The following is a 19,469-nucleotide window of genomic DNA, read 5'->3' as shown; positions in this document are numbered from 1 at the left end:
TAATTAAGGTACAACCTAATTATTAACAAGAGCTAAAATTAAGAACAAGAAAAGAGAGATATTTAATTAATAATTTAAATTATTGGGGGGTGGGGTTATGGGGTGTTTAATTGGATGATATATTAGGGGGCAGGGTTTATATTAGGTCATATTAATAAAATGGGTCAACATCATTCAACCAAATATGAGGATAGGGACAAATTTGGAGTGTATCTGGGAGGGTTCCATTATTGAGATGAGGGGAACTTTCTTTTCTTTTCTTTTGTTTGCTAAGACCTGTTTAGTTCACCTTATATTTGTTTATCTGAATTTATCTGATTTGGTCTGCTCTGGTCTGATATGATCTGATCTGATCTGATTTGACTAAATTTTGACCTTAAGTGTACGATAATCTATAAAGAAAAAATATATCAAGTGGGGTCTTATTAGATTCGTAATAATATTTATTTTATTAATTTTTATAATTTTTTTCATTACGAAATTAAAGATATTTAGCGATAAAGAACTGCACATAAAAACAATGATCTGATCTGAACTTATTTTTTCTGATCAAAACTTATTTTTTCTGAAATAAGTAAAAACAAGTTGAACTAAATAAGGCCTAATTCACACGATACAACCCCATTTGGCCATTCATCTTTTTTTTTTTTTTTTTGAAGTTCCCCTAAATTAAGTAAATAGATATTCTTGATTACGGAGTTTATCATATCATACAATCGGTTGTACAGTAAAAATTGTCCTGATCTGATTGTATAAATGAGTTCTCAAAGTCAGTTTATAGAGAATATAATTTTAATGGAGAGGATACTAATAAGACTACAATATATATATATATATATATATATATATATATATATATATATATATATATATATATATATATATATATATATATATATATATATATATATATATATATATATATATATATATATATATATATATATGACAGATCGAATTCAACACATTAAACTAGACCACTTAACATTAATTTGTTTCCTTCAACTAATTTTGAGACAATTAAGCTTATAAATTGAGTTTGAGAGAATTTAGTGTATATAAATTCAAAATAAATAAAGATCGAAATAAAAAAGAGTTTACACCCAAACTTAATTTACAAGTACAATAATTTCCAATTAATTATCTAAATTACGGAGTAAATAAACTAACTACAAGGATAATAAGTTCATAATTCATATTTTACCATAAGTCCATAAAGATTTTTAAGTACATTTACCTTTTCACGTTTGTCAATGAGTTATTTTAATGACATATATTATGTTTATCTCTTATTATAAATAAGTAAAAATAAAAAATAGATATTGTGAAAGTTAATTAAATTTGAGAAGAATGTATGTAATAATTCACAAGATCCTCCTGACTATTTTTATTATTCCCCGAGTATAAAACATTAAAGAGAATCAAATTAGAATAATGTACGTAAAAGTCAAATGGTTGCAATGAACTTGAAAAAATCATATCAAGTACACTAAGTTTAATAAAAATAAAAATAAAACTAAAAAAAACATAGGTTTCACATGAGTTTTATAATCTTCACAATTTAAAAAATTTAATTAGCCCAAAATACCATAAAATTTTTCAAAAAATCCAACACCATCTAATAATTTGTTTTCATTCACTCACTAGTCACCGCCCATGCGCATGCTGCCTTTCCTCCTTTCTCTTACACAAATTCTCAATACCCCATCTTCTAACAACCTTATGTCCTTAATCCCTCTAACACCCCAACAAAAATTAAATTAATAAATATATATAATACAATAAAAATAATTTAAAATTAAAATAAAAAAGAATTTAAAAAAAAAATCCTAACCCTTTAAGACCTAACCCTAACCCAACTCTCCCAAATTTCCCCCCTTTTTTTGTTGATTCTTATTTGTTACCCCTCATCAAAAAAAATATATCTAAGCACACACCTCTCTTAAAATTTCTCTCTCCTCTCAAACTTAACCCAATCTTCAACTTCTTCTCTCCAACACTTTCATTCTTCTCCCTTCTCAACCTAAAACCTTGCTCTACTCTTTTTCTTGCATTTTTTACGTGATTCTTTTCTTTTCACCCTACTTTTACCAATTATCATTTCCATTATTCAAAAAATTCAACTTCTATTATTATCCCATGAAAATTATAATTCTTAGCTTCTTATCACCATTTTTTCTTTCTTTCTTGTTCTAGTTGATTAGGTTAATAATTCATATAAGTCGTTCATCGTTAAGGTTGGGTCTTTGATTTCGATATCGATTTCGATAATATGGATCAAGTAACTGCTCATGGAAGGCCTCTTCCTCCTCCTTTTCATTCTAATAGTCTTCATCTAAACCCTCATCATCAGTTTCACCACTTTCAGCAACAGCAACAACAACAACAGCAACAACAACAACCGCAACTTCTACTTCAACAACAACATCATCAACAACAACAGCAGCAACAACAACAGCATCATAGCTCGGAAGCTGAGCAAAGCGGAAGTAGTAGCGACCTTAAATCGAGTCTAAAGAGGGAACGAGACGACTCGGGAGCTGCTGATAGCAAGAACGAAGGCGGAGGTGACGGCGAAAGAGAGATCCAAAGACGGCCTAGAGGAAGACCAGCTGGATCCAAGAACAAACCTAAACCACCTATTATTATTACAAGAGATAGTGCCAATGCTCTTAGATCTCATGTTATGGAAGTTGCAAATGGATGTGATATTATGGACAGTATAACAAACTTTGCTCGTCGTAAGCAAAGAGGGGTTTGTATCTTGAGTGGAACGGGGACGGTTGCGAATGTTACTCTCCGACAACCGGGGGCACCGGGTGCGGTTGTTACCTTACATGGGAGGTTTGAAATTCTATCTTTATCTGGGTCGTTTTTACCGCCCCCAGCTCCACCTGCCGCTTCTGGACTTACCATTTATCTAGCTGGAGGTCAAGGGCAGGTGGTAGGGGGCGGGGTTGTAGGGCCTCTTCTGGCATCTGGGCCTGTAGTGGTCATGGCCGCATCTTTTGGGAACGCGGCCTATGAGAGATTACCACTAGAGGAAGAAGAGGGAGGTGGGACCCAGATGCCAGGAGTAGGCCTTGGGAATAATGGTGGCGGTGGATTAGGGTCACCGCCACCTGGAGGAGTAGGAGGGCAAGTCATGGGCGATCCCAGTAATAATAATAATGGAAGCGGAGGTGGTGGAGGATCAGGAGGCGGAGGAGGAGGAGGAGGGAATTTACTACAAGGGTTGCCACCAAACTTGTTGAATTCATTGCCACCTGAGGCTTTTTGGGGTACTCCTAATAATCGACCTCCTTATTGAAATTATGATGATCAAATGTTAGTACATTTTACTCCTTTGACGGATTAATTATAAGTGAATGTTTTTCTTTTTTTTTTTTTTTTTTTTGTTTGAATGAATGAATGAAGCTCTTTGTTAAGTTGGAAACTTTTACTACTCAGAATTTAAGTAGAGATCAGAGAAAGTTTATCCATCATCATCTCTTGCTTTATTATTTCCTTTTAATTTTATTTTTGCCTTATCTATGTTTGTTTGGACAATTTTCTTTTGTATTCCTTTCTTTGATCTTACATTACTTTGGATGTTAATAATTTTCATGGGTCTTGTTTTTGTTTTTGATTTGTGATAAACCATGAAATTACATCAGTGATGCTAATGTCCATGTGTGAAATTTAATTTGTAAAACTGATTAATTTCAAGTTTTTAGACTTCATCTTGATCATATACATATAATAACAAGAACATTATAATTTTAAAAATCAAAATTTTCCACGTTTTCAGTACCTCTACTATTTCTCTCCATGTTCTATGTGATTGTTATATGGCCGAGTTAAATATAAACATATAAAATTATCAATTTTTTTTTTTCTGTTTTAAAAAAGAACAAAGTAATTTAAATGAAATTGAGGAAGTATTATGAATTTTATAATTAAATCAATTAAATGTTAATTTTTTTTTTAGAAAAGGTGGGTCAATTATCCAAAACCTTAAACTACTTATGATCCATCTTTAATTATAATTATAAAGGAGGTATATAAACATACTATATTTAAAAAAAAATAATGAATAAGCAGAGTAAAAGTAGGGAGAGTCTTTGATCACTTTCTTTGTACTTACTTCACATGCAACTTAGCGCCCACCAACTTTTTCTCACTGCACGCATTACCATCATTCATTCCCATAACTTCGCTTTTATCACATAATTAAAAATAATAATTACTATTCTAAACATGTTGTTACATGACCATAATCATAGACATTAGCATCAACTTAATACACACTAGACAATATAGTATGGGCATCACATACAATATTGTTGGATAGTGATACATAGGAAGCTAAAATGTAACACTGAATGATGAACGGAGTATGATTATGTTTTAAAATACGGAATTAATACTATACGGGACACCTATACATAGTCGGCCTTTACGACTGTATATAAGCATTACTATTAAAGTAGGGGGGTTGGGATATATGATGAATTAAGAGTGAAGATTGGAGAAGGTTAGAAGTTGTAGTATGTAGTGTACATAGAAGAAGGTGATCTGATGAGTGAATATATTAGTGATCTGACTGAAGGATTGCACATTTGCACGCGCGCTGCTACTCTGATGCTCTGAATAAACTAATTTTAAGGTGCTAAAAAAGTTCCTTTTCGAGGCATTTTTTTATTTTTTTTATTTTATTCATATATATGAAAAAAATAAAATAAAAAACAGACTAAACAGATTCACAGCTAAGCACTTAAAAAAACAGAAGTTAGATAAAAAAAAAAAAAAAAAAAAAAAAAAGCAACACCCACGCACCTCTCCGGCTTGAGAGTTTGTGAAGCTTTTAACCATTTTTCTTTGTGTTAGTTTCTCTCTCTTCTTTCTCTCTCCTCTTACTTGTTTGCAATTGAGAGGTTGTGTAAGAGTGGAAGCTTGTTGTTCACTACTCATCACTGTTTTTGTCTCTTAAATTTATATTAGTTTAATACACTCTTTATCTTCACTTTCAATGTTATAAAGTATTTTTAATTATTGTCTTCAAAAAATAAAAAGTATTTTTAATTATAATAACAATAGGATATTTTAAATCTTGTTGAAACATATATATTATTTCCTCTGTTTTTAAATATCTGATCTTATTAGAGTGTATTGAATTAATTTAATTTTTCGATTTCAAGATGTATATGCATGTTAAAAATTATTTATGTTTAGCTTTTGGATTAACCTTAGCTTTACTTGTCAGGCGATCATGTTTAGCAAAGATTTAAAGAAATTACTTTAACTAATGATTCTAAGCAAGTAAGCATAGGTAAATCCATATAATAATGAGTCATGCATATATAATTCAGTCCAATATAATATAGTCAAATTTCCATGTATATTACAAGTATATACAAGTTTTCAAAACGACCTTCTCTTTGATAGTTTTAGGTTTTGTATTATATTGAGTGGTACTAAGCTTTTCTTAGGGGTTAGTAAATCGTGTATTGATTTCAGTGTCGTACTTCTATCATATACTAAAGAAGAGACAATTGAACATCTAGGAGTCTATACTTTGATTCCCACAAAACTTTGCCATTGAATTACGGAAGTATCTTTGGACATTAAAAAAAATTGCAACAAAGTCATTTACCATTTCCATGAAGGTCTAAAGGGGTAATTAGCTAGCTAGGGTTGTATTAAACTAAATTTGAGTTTAATGCCATTTTAGCTCACTATATTTTGTAAGATAACTAGTCCTAATCCTTTGTATATATATTTTCTCAAATACTTTTGATTTGAATGTATGCGTAGGCTACAAAGGGACAACGTATGTATCGACTATCAAGAATGACCGAGTGAAAAAAGCCTTATATGGAAACCTTATCCAGCTTCCCATGGACTTTGTTATAGTTTTTTTTTTTGGCTATAATGTTGAGTGAATCTTAACCTTGATAAGCTGCCTTAATTGTCTTTGCAACTTTTGTCTCTATTATCTACCTTGTCGTTTTCGTAAAGTTTGATAAATGAAGAGATAAAATAATTATCCTTTGTCTTTGTCCTAAGCTTTGACGACAGTGCATGGGTTATTGATCACTAAACTTCAAGTACTGACTAATAATAGCTGGGTTTGAGGCTATTCTGTATGCTCATTATTGTTGTTCTTGTCCAACCTCGATATTCAATCTCTTGCTAAGTGCTAACAACACACATACTTGTTTGTTACTCCATAATTAGAATACTGGAAAAAAAATAGACCAATATTACTTTTTCCCGGTAGCGCGTTGTCAAATAATTATACCAACTCCGTTACTTATTATACGCAACTTTAAGGTATTATTTGTGAGATATAACAAAATTTAAAGTTAAACCGTAATTAACGGAGCTAGTATTTTATTTGATAAAATTGAACGAGTATTTAAAAAAAAAATACACATTACAGTATATTTTAAAAAGATCCTACTTGATAATACATTTTACTTCGTATGTATATTGGAGTACAAATACAATCAAAGTTTCGTTAAATCAAGAGATAAGATTAGACTATATGACTTAGAAATGGAATTAGATGACCTTATTGTAGTCGAAGAGAACACAACCTTAAGACTTGTATAGGGAAAAAATGGAACAATTTACATTAGAATTTACACAATTATGAAATGAAATAGATAAAATGCTACAATACATTAGGCGAGACCTCAATAATGATATTAGCACTACTTTTTTCCCCTTCATAGATGTAATCTGGGAATCCCATGGAGGTAACCACAAGAACCCAGTGAGAATCATTTATCCATCTCAGGTGTGGCAGGTGGCAGGGGAGCTCCCCTTCGAACCGATATACATTAACTATAGGATTACAAAACTGACCTCCACCACTGTCTATGCGTCAGACTTGCGAAAAATTCCGTACTGACTTGTTCAGCGTCGTATATTTCCTCTTCATACTAGAGGCACTGCGCTGCATCCGGAGAATCCTATCTGGATAATCTTTACGGGTGAGAATATATAATCGTCCTAAAGATTATATCTCCACACGTAACCGACTCAGCTCTGCTTGGAAAGTGGGGCTGGAAATAAGGGTTCGACGGGCAAGAGTCCTAATGTCTTCCCGTGAGCAGTCTCGGGATATGCGTACCAGCTCCCAAAGTGCACCCCCAGCAATCATATCTTTCACATTTACTTCTGCGGAAATAATGTACATTTTTTTTCAACTGTCATTTCACTGAGTAATACCGTTTCATTTTATGCAGTTTGAAAACAATATTTTTTTACTTACCATGCTGAGCTAAGTGACACAATGCAAGCTCAATATGCCGCCTGATCGGTGAAGCTTCATTGTTGGCATGTTGTACAATCCAAGGAAGTGCACCATCCTCGAGCAGTAACGATTTTCCAGTTTTAGACCCTAAAGTAAACAAGGCACAAGCATGAGAAACATCAAAGGAACCTATCGAAATCCTAAACAGCAAATTCTCCTTCCATACTCAAACTAGTTGTTGGACCATTAGGAGCTAGGTACGTTTGATGCTGGGACAATACACAAAGGAACTTTAATACTACTGAAATTTAATTGTGCATGACACCTTTCCAAGGGCTTTCTCAAAACCTAAGTGTTTTGGTAAAAGGTCCAATGCTACAATTTCCGTTGACACTTGACAGGAATGAAGAATGGAATTGGGACAAACCAAGAAGAAACTCATTTCTCCTAAAGCTGATGATCACATTCCACCACGTCACCAATTGAACATACATTCTACTCATCAACTATCAGAGCAAAGTGCTAGTATTTTGTAATCAAGATTGATGATAAATTTGAACTTTAAAAGCCATGCTTCACTTTTGAAAACTGAAACTGTTTGACTCTATGAGATGATGATGACAGGTCCTCTAACAGCACACATGAAGAAAAACAAGCCCTTGACCGTTAGGAAGCCCTGGAAGCTCATGCAACAGAAGTTCAGAACAAGTCCTAATACATCAGTCGGAGAGAGACTAGCCTCTTGCTTAATCAAGTTACTCAACTAGGCAAAGATGGCACATACCTTGAGTTGCACCCCGAGATTCACATTTAGCAAAGTTAGCTATTCCACGTGCAATCTGAGAAAGAACATCAGGATGTCTACATCTTACCATCCCAAGCAATGCCCTGATACCACCCTCAGCTCGTAGCTTGACCTGTAGCTTATCTGGAATAGGCAAACTCAAATTTATAAAATTACAAAAGCTTAAATAATTTGCATACATCTATTAGACAGAAAATAACATCAGACTGGAATCACTTTATGATGTGAACTTAATGGATAGCTCATAGCTCTGTGGAGGTTCCTACTTAAACAATTTCTAAACAGTAGGAACAATAGAAGTTACTCCTATTTTACAGCAAGGTGAAAAATGAAAAAGAAACTGACAAAGCACAAACAAGACTGTCACTGCTAGCTAGTAAAATCACATGTGGTGAGATATACAGGAGTTACAACTGTGACTGCAATTAATTTGTTTCATTTGCTGAATACTCTTTGATAGAGATGTACAATTAATGGGAGAGAAAAGATTGAATTCTCATATTTTTCTAAATGTAACTAAATCAGGAAAAGAAAACTTCTGAGTTCTGAAATTGATCATGGTTGACAAAAGAAACCTATAGTAAAACTATTATAGCATGAGACTGTAACACTGAATGGGCTGAAACACAAGAGATGATATAAATTACCATTCCCGCACAGATTAGCCATTGCTCCAGCAACCATGCGAAGAGTCTGTGGATCTTCCGCATCATCAGCTGTTATTGATAAGAGACTGATTCCACCTTCAGCAACTATATGTTCTTGATTGGCTTCTGCAAATCCCAGTAAGAGACAGCATGGAATGTAAGCAAAACTACCACTTGAACAACTAAATGCATGGCCATCCAGAAACAAAAGAAAAATTCACACACAAAAAAAAAAAAAAAAAAAAAAAAAAAAAAAAAAAAAAAAAATCCATTTACCATTCATTGCAAGATTGGCAATTGCTCCAGCTGCTACACGGCGAACAGTCTCATCTTCATAGCTTCTAAGAAGCATTAACAAGGATGTGAGCCCACCAGCAGCCACAATCCTCTCTTGGTTTGTTTCTACATAACCAACATTACTCTTTTAGGTTTCAACTTAATATATGATTCATGTGATGTTTACTTAAAATCTACACACGAGATGTACAGCAAAACAAGTCATAAAGGAAATAAGTAAAATCTTACAACCTTCAGCAGCAAGGTTAGCCACGATTTTCACTGCATGAATACGTGTATTGGCATCCTCTGACTCAAGCATCGATAAGATTCTTTGCAATCCAACTGCAATAATGAATTCACAATGAGCAGATGGAACTAACTTGACAAAAAACAAACAAAAATACAGCAACCAGGTATCATCCTTTTTTTAATGTAGTTCATTAGTTCAAGTTCCATTATATCCTCTACCTAGACCTGGCAATCCCAACCCAAAACCAATGACCCGCCCCATGACCCGATATCGACCCAAAAACATTGACCCGAAATTGACCCAACCCATACCCGACCCGAAAATGGGTTGACCCGACCCGATTGTACCCAACCTGAAATTGACCCAAAGTGTTTGACCCGAACAGACCCGATACTCGAATTGTCTAGAACTAAAATTACCTTATAACTTAACTAAAAATATCTGGTGCCAAAAATGACTCAAATTGTTCATTTCCAACTGTGGCCAAGCTCATAAACTTAATTGATGGTTCTTATTATAATAATAATAAAATATAAATTTATCGATTTGAGCTTGATCCACAAATAGTCAAATAGAACAACCCGAACATGAAACGACCCGAATATGACCCAAACATACTCGACCCGAAACTTGACCCAAGTCATACCCGAAACCCGAGGTGACCCGACCCAGACCCAACCCGTATGACCCATTTGCCACATTTGCCAGGTCTACCTTTACCCTTCCCCTGCCCCAAAAGAAAAATAAAAGAACAAGAAATGAAAGAATCTGATGGTATTTACATGACCAAAATATCACTATCTTGTACCAAGTTGCATTCCTGTTTTCCACTAAAACAAATCCAAAAATAAAGGTATTGTTGATGCTTTAACTCTGATCACTAGGTACTCTAAACAGAAAGGATAATCTTAAGGGTGAATTCTTATTCAACAGCAAAGTTCCCTTCATCCCTTGTACAATATCTCCTCATAGTTCTGAATCAGAAAGAGCCACATTTCCGGTCATGTGAGAACTTTTGTTTATGTGAACCCTGATATGCATTGCCTTTGTGAAAGTCTGTCTAATTACCTATACATTTCAGTGACCCTGACAATATACAATACTGAATATGTCACTATGCGAGCTTAAGACTGTAAAGAAATTTCTAACAATAACAGATGTCAGAAGTCACAGCATGCTGATAGAATATTAATCTCAGAAAAGCTAGAACAATACGCACTTAGTAAAGAAGATGAATATTGAGAACTCCCTATCCTGCATTCTACTACCTTGGTTACTAACCACAGATATTTTAGGATTAAGAGCCATTTGAATAACAATAAATTTCTATACAATAATAAATATATTAAGAACAATAAGGGCTTGACTGCAAAGAGAATCCGAAGAAAGGAAATATGCTAAACGTCCTCATAAAAGCCACAAACTGATAGGATAATAAAGTCAGAAAAGCTTAAGAATTATAATAGCACTTTGCTCAGAAGATAAATCTTGAGACGACATCCTTTCTGCCCCACCCTTCCCCATCTTGGTAACCAAACAAGGAGACAGTTCTATGATTTTCTAGTCATTGTTAAAGGCTTTAATCTCCAAATGACATCAAAAGTTATTGGCCAAACTATCCAACACCAGTATGCATAGATCTGTTCAATCAAGATATAATAATTGAAATACAGTGATTCAGGATGCCAAACACCAGATGCATCAAATACACACCTATTCTCACCTTGTTCAAAGAGTGAATTAAATGATGACTTGGGTCCATTTTCTCTGTCTTTGTTTTGGGAATGTCTACTTGGAGATGTGAGAGATTGGGGACGAGATCCATTTCCTGATTCAAGCCTTTCAATGTACTTCCGCATCTAGTGACACAAAGTTCAAGTAGTGATCAAGTCAGAAAGTATCCAAATTAGAGACAGATAATGTTGCGACCTATACGTAAACACTCCTTCAATCCCAACACACAAACTCCAGAGATTATAAAGCCAACTTAAAACTATGTGACACCAATATCACAAGTTAAATTCTAGCTCAAACAGCTTAGGATTGTTATTTGTATATGCAATAACAATCATAACTAAAAAAGGATGCATGGCCGTAAAAAAGAGAGATAAGAAACCTGATCGCCTTCAAAGGTAAGTTGCAACAACTGGCTTTGCAAAGATGTGATTTCATCTTGAAGCTTTTTCTTCTCATAAGCTTCATCTTCCAGCATCTGGTGAAGTCTAACAAATTCAGCAGTTCCACCTCCCTACAAAACCAAAAAATCAGGTTAAGGAATGGAAAAAACCAGGAAGAAGACAAGGTAAAAGATGCTAGATCACAGGCACCACAAAACAAAAGTACAGCATACCTCTGAAGATGTCAACTGAGATAGTTGATTTTTCAACTTCTTGGCCTCCTCTTCAGCTGTCTTTCGCAATTGAATTTCATTTTGAAGAAGCTTTTTAATTTCAGCAACTTCTTCGGATAGAGGCACATTTCGTTCCTAAATGAAAGATGCAGTAGGGAATCATTGCACTTAACATGCTTATGGAAAACAACAGTAGCATAAATTGTACATACTATGAGCCAATTATATAGAAGTGTATTGCTGTGGAAAAGAAAACATATGGCAACCAAACTAACAAATGCTATACTGGTGAAATCAATAAACACTATGCAACAAGTGTCAGAAGTAGCATACCTCTCTATCACATGGACCATTGCTGAACCCATTCTTCTGTTGGTTTTGCTGATTCATAATCCACTTCTCCTCAAGCTTCTTTATGGACTCTAAGTAATCCATTTGACACTTTGTTCTTTCTTTCTGGGTTTCAAGAGAACAAACTCAAAAGGTAAATAAACACCACAAACGGAATGGAAAGCAGAGAGCCACCCCCTCCAAAGATGAATAGGTTTTAAAATTACAAAATATCCTCTAAAACAAGAGTGCAGTAGCAAAGAAGCAAAGTACCCAACATTTTCAACAAACCTCTAATTCATTAGAAAATTTCCTTTCAACTTCAGAGACATGGTTCTCAGCTTCTAAACTTATTTTTCTGACTTCATCATCAAATGCTTTCTGCCGTCTTTCTCCCTCAGCAATAAGTTTGTCCAGTTGTACTTCAAGTCTTTTGGACAAACTTTTGTAATCAAATTCTTCCTTTATTCTCAGCATGTTCTCAACCTTCATGGCCTGTGACATAAAAGTCTCAGCACCCAAACATAACAGATGCCAATCTTATTATTCATACATAAGTTCATCTATGTTTCTCATTTTCAATGAACTTCAATATATTCCTACATCATCCTCAAATTATTAGAAATTTCAAATTTTCCCAAAAGAAAAGCATATCTATATTTTTTACTGTCTCTCTCCCTACTTTAACCACCTTTTTCTTACACCCACTAATCTTAGTAATCTAATCAAAATAAAACGGACAGAGCACAACAAATCCTAATCACAACAGATGTAAGAAATTATATGAAGTAGTAAACAATAAATTTCACTCACATCATTTTTATACAATGATTAAAAGAGCATTGTGCAATCACATCAAATTATAGAGAAAAAGGCTGCTCACTCTTTGCCCAAACAATATAGTGCTTGTAGTCTCTCCACGATGCCGGGGTGAAGGACCAATTGTTACAACCAGGGATGTTCTCGCAGACCCTGTATGTCAAAAGAAGTACATGAAAACATTCTTAAGGTATCTCAGTTTCTTTTTTCTTTTCTTCTAGTTTCTTTTTAGATTTACACACAACAGGGACAAAACATTTGCCAAAAGATTTGACTCATTTGAGTGAAAACAGCTAGCATCATGCACATAGCTGAAACGAATATCACATTTAAAAAAAAAAAAAAAAACAATCACTGAATCCAATTAAAACCCTCAATATTTCAGCAAAGTGAAACTATAATGCCTCACCTCCAAATGAATCTCTAAGCAACCTCGTGAGTTTGGAATCACGTACTGGAACATGAGGGCTATTCTCTGCAAGTGCATTGATGCATTTTCCTAATGCAGTAAGGGAGAGATTGATAGCCTTCGCTTCCTCCAAGGTATGTCCCTCACTTCCTACCAGCAAAAAAAGAAATTGACTTCAGTAATGATCACTTTTTTGAAACAGAAAGTAATCATTAAGAAGAATTATGAATAAAGGCCAGGGAACATATAAATACATGTTGATAACACTAAGTAACAAGTATGAAATACTGATGCAAGATATAAATGCACCACAAAATATTACAAAAGGAGACTGTTCTTATCTGCACCTGACTTGTGAACACGCTCAGAACCTGCAAGATCTACCACAACCAGCTTGCCCTTCCGCACTATTGGTGGATCACAGTTTTTCACTGATTGGTTCTCATCCTCACTAGAAGAAGGCTCTCCTCCTCCAACGGACCTCTTAACTTGTATCTGGAATGGGCCATCAACACCAAACATGTTGCAACACATTTGTGGATATAATTATTACAAGCAAATAGTAGCATAATAGGAAGAGCAGCTCACATGAATGCAAAAGATAATATAACAGAAAATAATTTCCAAACAAGTTGTTATACAATATTTTATTTTGGATGGAAGAAAAGCAAAAGATATACTTCGTATTCAACTCTTCAACCCACTTTCCAGACATTAGCAATCTTCGACATCAATGACTACCAAGCTAACAGCCAACAAACAGGGTACTCTCAATGCTCAAGCCGCTTTTGTATAAGAAACAGTGTTCCACCCTCTGCCCCAATTATATTTTCAAGCCTTAACTCCTACGACTCCTATGAGATTAGATAGTAAGCTATTCTCCATCCTTGTGTGTTGCCAATCCTCCCAAAGTCCTATCCTATTTGTAATCTCTCTACATTCTGCTGGTGTAATTTCTTGGTTCTTAATTAAATAATATGTTAGACTATGCCGAGTTTTGGCACTGTGATGGTATAATTACCACGGATCGAGATTAATTGAATAATCAAACTTCAGTTTATTTTTCGAATGCCTCAACAACTGAATGTGTACTAATCTCCTTGGAACCAGCTAGTCCATCTTATTATTGAAGCACAACTACTTAAATTTGACAATATAAGATATTAAACCATTATGCTGGAAACAAGTAGGACGGAAATCAAGAATTTGAGTGATTGACGGGACTGTCATTCAGATACACAAGACTTCTTTCAAGACTTGGCAAACTCTTCAAATACCGTCATTCAGATATTGTCTGCAATTATTATTATCATTGCCATCACCAGCGCAGCATTAATCATAATAATCAACAATTTATACCAGATGTTCCATATTCAATGTGTTTAATTTCCAGGCATATATAGAGATGGGAACAAAATGGCAACAGAGCACACGAAGATACTAGGGAAATGTCTAGCATGAAATAGGTAGATGAAGGAAAATATAATTTACCATAAGGATGGCGTGGCTCCTAGAAGATTCTGTATTCAACTTTGTATTAGCAGCAAAACGATGAGCTTCCCCTAATCGCAGGAGATCAAGAAAGCTGTTTTGGTCTCTTATCTCAACAACAGTAGCACCAGGCAAAGAAACCTCTCCTGTTCTGGGATCCTCTGTGATAGGAATATTGTCATTTGCAGGATTAAGAAGATCTTGAATAGTCTCCATATAAAGCTGCACAAAATCTATATATTAGCAAAAGTAAAACAGCAAAAACAATAAAAGTTTTTTACAAGGAGAGCTTGGTTAGCTTGGAAGAGCCATAATGAAAACTATAAAATGCGCATTAGTAATTTAGTATGCCTTTTTCAACTAATAGATTCAACCAACCTGTATGTATGATACAAAGACTGAATCAGTATCTAGACAGATATCAGCAAGGATATCCTCCATAGAACGGACCATGATACCTCGATCAGAAATATCTTCTTCTCCCAACTCTCCAAGAGTAAAAGTTTTTCCCGTACCGGTTTGGCCATAAGCCAGGACGGTTCCATTGTAACCATCAAGCACACTCTAGAAAAGCAGAAAAAACAAATCAGTCACTCACACAACAAATTCCTAATTTAAGCACAAATACTGTAGAAATAAAGTAAGGAGTACAAACTACAGAAGTCATGAAGAAAAAACAAAATTAGTAAGTGTTTGCCCTACATCCCCCACAAAGGATGGACCGATAAGCATACATATATATGGTCCAGCCGTCCACATGTGTAGCAACAATTATATATTGAGTCAACACTTTAAAATTAAACCTCATCCAAAGAAAGAGGGGGGGGGGGGGGAAGGAAAGGATAAAAAAAAAATGTAAATAAGCACATTAATCAGCCTAGAAACCATACAAAATCAGCAAGAAGTAATGCTTAATCAGGGAATCACAAATCCGAAGCTTAAACAACAGTGCAGCCTACTTGTTGGTCTCCAAATCGAAGATGACAATTAAGCAACAAAAGAAAAACCCGACAACCACAAACAGTCAGACTTCAGTTAGGTCATTCCAGCCACTTGTCGTGCAAAGGACATTTAAAAATGGTCCAATGCAATACTCTTTGACTCATTCTCAACAACAATGATACCCTTAAATGAAAAAACTACATACAAAGCTACTAGATATCAAATGTCCTCCTCATTAAGCAAAGTAAACCACTTCACCACAATCACCAGATCCACTTTGTCAATCTCAGTACAGCAATAAACATGCATCACATTAATATGGGTTTCAATTGAGGTTAAAAATTGCAAACACATTGATAACACACCTCAACCACAGGCTTTGCAACAACTTCATAGACACGCTTCTGGGATGAAAACTCAGTGAGCAATTCATCAAATTCATAAGTGTCTGAGTCCCAATTGTTTTTACGAAGCTTCAACCTCTTGAGCTGGAATAGAATGTCAATTGATTAGCAGTAATACTAAAAACCATACGCACTTTATGGTGATGTAGAAATAGATGCAAGTTTATGTACAAATACAGAGTTCGTGTGCAAGAGACATAGATGAAGGGGGGAAAACCTCTGGTTGTAACTCTACACAGTCAGCATAATCTGCATCTGTAATTGATTCCTCTGCATTTTTAGGCCTCAATCTAACAGCTACTCGTACTCTGCCTGGAGCTGATGAAATAATGTAAATGAATGAATTAGCAGAAGAGAGAAAACTAGAAAAAAAAAAAGTATATTTACTTGCAATTAGATAGTCTTTGGACCATATGATGGAAGTAGAGATAAAATAACGGATAAAGGAGCATATATAGAACTCTATTGTACACAAGAATTCTCTTGTGAAATTGTCCCTATCATAGGACCCAACAGAATCGTATAATACAGGTGTTGTGAGGAGGAACAGATAAAGGTTTAAAGCATAATAAATGAGTCATTCAACTGCTAATGTACAAGTACATCTTAGCTTCTTCCCTATAATCATAAACAATCAGCTCTTTCTGGGATAAAAATCGAGACAATGACACAAGAACTAAAGCAGAATACATCTTCAAACAGCCTCGTTATCAACTGCATCAGGCTATAGTACTTCATCTGCATAATTGCTGCTCCAGAAGATATAATCAATAACAGCCAAATATTGTGTTTGCTTAGTTTTTCTTTTTCTAATATCCTAACAAACTCTCTGCCAGCTTTCTTACTTAAGCGTGGATACACCCACTTAAGAGAATAAGCTGGTCTTTCATATTAAAAATTAGCACCCCGCTATGTAATCCCTTGGAAAAGAACTATCACACCAATAATCTCCTGATTCCAACAATATACAATATCCTACCTCCAAGAAATCACTGACCAACCAAGAGTCTAATACATTTAAACTCACGTGCTTAGTAAACCAAGAAGGCGGGACTAGAGAGTAGCAATTGAACAAACAGAATCTGCATCATCCGAAACTACATTTGAACATCTTTCTATGGTGATTAGGATTCTACTCCCTTTGGGACACAAATTTAAAATGTGCAGCTCATCCTTCCAATTCTGTCCATGCCTTTAAACCAATCTGCAGTGATAAAACCTTAAGTCTGCAATGAAAGTTTTTCTCCTTGCAAATACTCCACAGCTTCCAGTAAAGAGGCACTTCAGTATTATCTTCCAGCAGCAATAAACCATCCATTTACATTCTCCATAGAGTAACCTCACATTCCACACCACAAACTCGTCAGCCAACTCAGCTCATACTACACATTCTCGTGCCTCCCATCCGCAAAGAAATTCTAGGTAAAAGAATGTAATAATGGCAACGAAAAGCTCTTCATCAATCCCATTCCAACCTCCATTCCGCATTTGATGTCATACATTCTGTAATTCAGCTCGCTCAACTAATATTAACTACAATATGTAATTCACCTAGCTCGTCTAATTCTACCACCTCAACACCACTTTTAAACACAACCTTGATCATTCCAGTGATCACGCAACGCACACCACTACTATCCACTAATTCCAGTTAACCAATCAAAGCATCATTTGCTCCACTACCAATCACATTACACTAATTCTTGCGTACTACACAAAAATCACAAACAGAAAACGAGCTTCACAACAGAATCAGTTAAAAATAAAGGCATTGTTCAAATTAACACTAAATTTACTAATTTGCTCCAAAACTTAATCACTCAATATTTCAAAATACAATTCAAATAAACACAAATAAGTCATAAAACCATCAATCACAGAAAACGAAACAGATCGAAGAACAAAAATTATAAAAATGAGCACAAAAAAAAAAAAAGTGAAACCCTAACCGTCGGAAACATCTTTAGCAGCACCGCCAAGGGAGGCGGTTCGACGAACAGGAGGCTTAGATTTGAAGGAAGAAGACTTATGATTAGTAGCAGAAGACGGCTTAAAGGAACCTCCTCGAAAACCGCCATTTTTAGTCGCCATTGATTGTTTGAAGAAGTTGTTGTTACAGTTGAGAAAGAGCTTACTCCATAAATGAAAATATTTCTGGAAATTCCAGAAACATCATCCAAGCAAGATGAATAAGTATTTATTCATATATTTTATTTATTTATTTGATTAATTTGTTGGAAAATTGAAATTAATTAAATTGAATTAAGAGTATAAGAAAAAGAGGAGGTGGTGGTCACAAGAGATGGTCAACAAAAATGGTGAAATATTTGAGTTTTGAATGAAAAGAGAAGAGAATGGGTGTGTCAGGAATGGTGGGGTTACTGAATTTGCAGGGACATGAAGAGAGTGTGTGTGAATATTAAAAGTATGGAGTTAATTTTGACGGTGGTGTGTTTATGAATATTATGATTAGTGTTAATTACTTACTTTTCGGCTTTTTGTCTCTTTTTCTTTCAAGTACACTGTTTTTTTTTTGTTTTTTTGTTTTTTTTTTACGAGTACTATTTATTCTTTATATTTAAACCACAAATTTTACTCCAAAATAGGATTAATTTTTCAAAATAATTGAGGAAGATGGATTGCGCCAAAAACTAATTTTGCAACACAATCTTTGAATAAGAACCTTTTGAGATTAAGAGAGTAAATTGAAATTGTACTGATAGTCAAAATTATACGCTATAATGCGTGAAAAATAGACGAGAAAATTATCAAAAATGGAAAAGAATATCAAATTTTATTAGTGCACTCGGGTTCGAATCCCATCGGATGCATATTCTCTAATCTATCATCCCTTATAGTGTTCTAGAAGTACTTTCAATTTTCAAGTGTCTAACTCGTAAATATTGGATCAAAAAACTATGAGAGTTAAAGTCTATTCCAAAAAAATTTATACGAAGTATCAACATTTCAATCATGTTCAAATCATATTGGTGTTTTTTTTTTTTGGTTGGTAAGGAGAAGGGCCCTACCGTGCCGAAACCTCTCACAGGTCCTCCCGACCTGTATTAACGAGCTAGGCACTTTGAAAGTGGGGGGGAAAGGGTAAGGGAATCTCCACCCCAAAGTGTCACAAGTGGGATTTGATCCCACAACCTCTTGATTGTGAGATACAAACTTTGTCACTAGACCAAACTTTTCTTGGTAATAGATTCGGTGTTTTTAGATATCAAAAATTTCGAATAAGATAGATATCAGATTACTAGATTAGGCTTAACTAGTAGTATAAAATAGTGTCTTTTCTGTGTAGCTGGCCGCACCGTGTGGCCGGGGTTACTTATTCAGGGGTTATTTATAAGGGTTACTTATTCAGGGGTTACTTATAGGGATTACTTATTCAGGAGTTACTTATTAAGGGGTAACTCAGTTAGTCAAGGGTTACTTATCTTGGGGTTATTTAGTCGATTTGCGCGTTTTCGTCGGGATTACTTATTTAGGGGTTA

General features: G+C 34.7%; 2 protein-coding genes across 2 annotated transcripts; one reads left to right on the top strand and one right to left on the bottom strand.

Annotated features, from left to right (window-relative positions):
• The first annotated feature begins 1,310 nt into the window (after positions 1 to 1,310).
• On the top strand, positions 1,311 to 3,488 carry LOC110721410 (AT-hook motif nuclear-localized protein 22-like). Its single transcript, XM_021900550.1, has one exon. The coding sequence runs from the start codon at positions 2,273 to 2,275 to the stop codon at positions 3,308 to 3,310; it is 1,038 nt and encodes a 345-aa protein (XP_021756242.1). The 5' UTR covers positions 1,311 to 2,272; the 3' UTR covers positions 3,311 to 3,488.
• A 3,084-nt stretch (positions 3,489 to 6,572) lies between these two features.
• LOC110721409 (kinesin-like protein KIN-UB) lies at positions 6,573 to 18,060 on the bottom strand. The gene is made up of 19 exons (XM_021900549.1): positions 17,919 to 18,060; positions 16,187 to 16,287; positions 15,931 to 16,053; positions 15,002 to 15,187; positions 14,624 to 14,845; positions 13,480 to 13,627; positions 13,133 to 13,282; positions 12,788 to 12,876; positions 12,196 to 12,399; positions 11,908 to 12,030; positions 11,575 to 11,709; positions 11,341 to 11,472; positions 10,948 to 11,083; positions 9,224 to 9,316; positions 8,972 to 9,097; positions 8,696 to 8,821; positions 8,028 to 8,171; positions 7,262 to 7,390; positions 6,573 to 7,167 (listed from the first exon to the last, which is right to left on the bottom strand). The coding sequence occupies exons 1-19, from the start codon at positions 18,058 to 18,060 to the stop codon at positions 7,007 to 7,009; spliced, it is 2,670 nt and encodes an 889-aa protein (XP_021756241.1). The 3' UTR covers positions 6,573 to 7,006.
• Between the last annotated feature and the right edge of the window lie 1,409 nt (positions 18,061 to 19,469).

Source organism: Chenopodium quinoa, unplaced genomic scaffold, assembly GCF_001683475.1.
Source record: "Chenopodium quinoa cultivar QQ74 unplaced genomic scaffold, ASM168347v1, whole genome shotgun sequence".
Lineage (NCBI taxonomy): Eukaryota > Viridiplantae > Streptophyta > Magnoliopsida > Caryophyllales > Amaranthaceae > Chenopodium > Chenopodium quinoa.
Note: the sequence above shows the minus strand (reverse complement) of the source record. Positions and strands in the feature narration are given on the sequence as shown.

What these genes read in the sequence shown, in the direction of transcription:
- LOC110721410 (XM_021900550.1), top strand. Translation starts at nt 2,273, where the DNA reads ATGGATCAAGTAACTGCTCATGGAAGGCCTCTTCCTCCTCCTTTTCAT.
- LOC110721409 (XM_021900549.1), bottom strand. Translation starts at nt 18,060, where the DNA reads ATGGCGACTAAAAATGGCGGTTTTCGAGGAGGTTCCTTTAAGCCGTCT. An exon ending in TGCTAAAGATGTTTCCGACG is followed by an intron (nt 16,288 to 17,918) that starts GTTAGGGTTTCA and finishes TTATTTCATCAG; the next exon opens with CTCCAGGCAGAGTACGAGTA. An exon ending in GGCTAATCTGTGCGGGAATG is followed by an intron (nt 8,172 to 8,695) that starts GTAATTTATATC and finishes TGCCTATTCCAG; the next exon opens with ATAAGCTACAGGTCAAGCTA.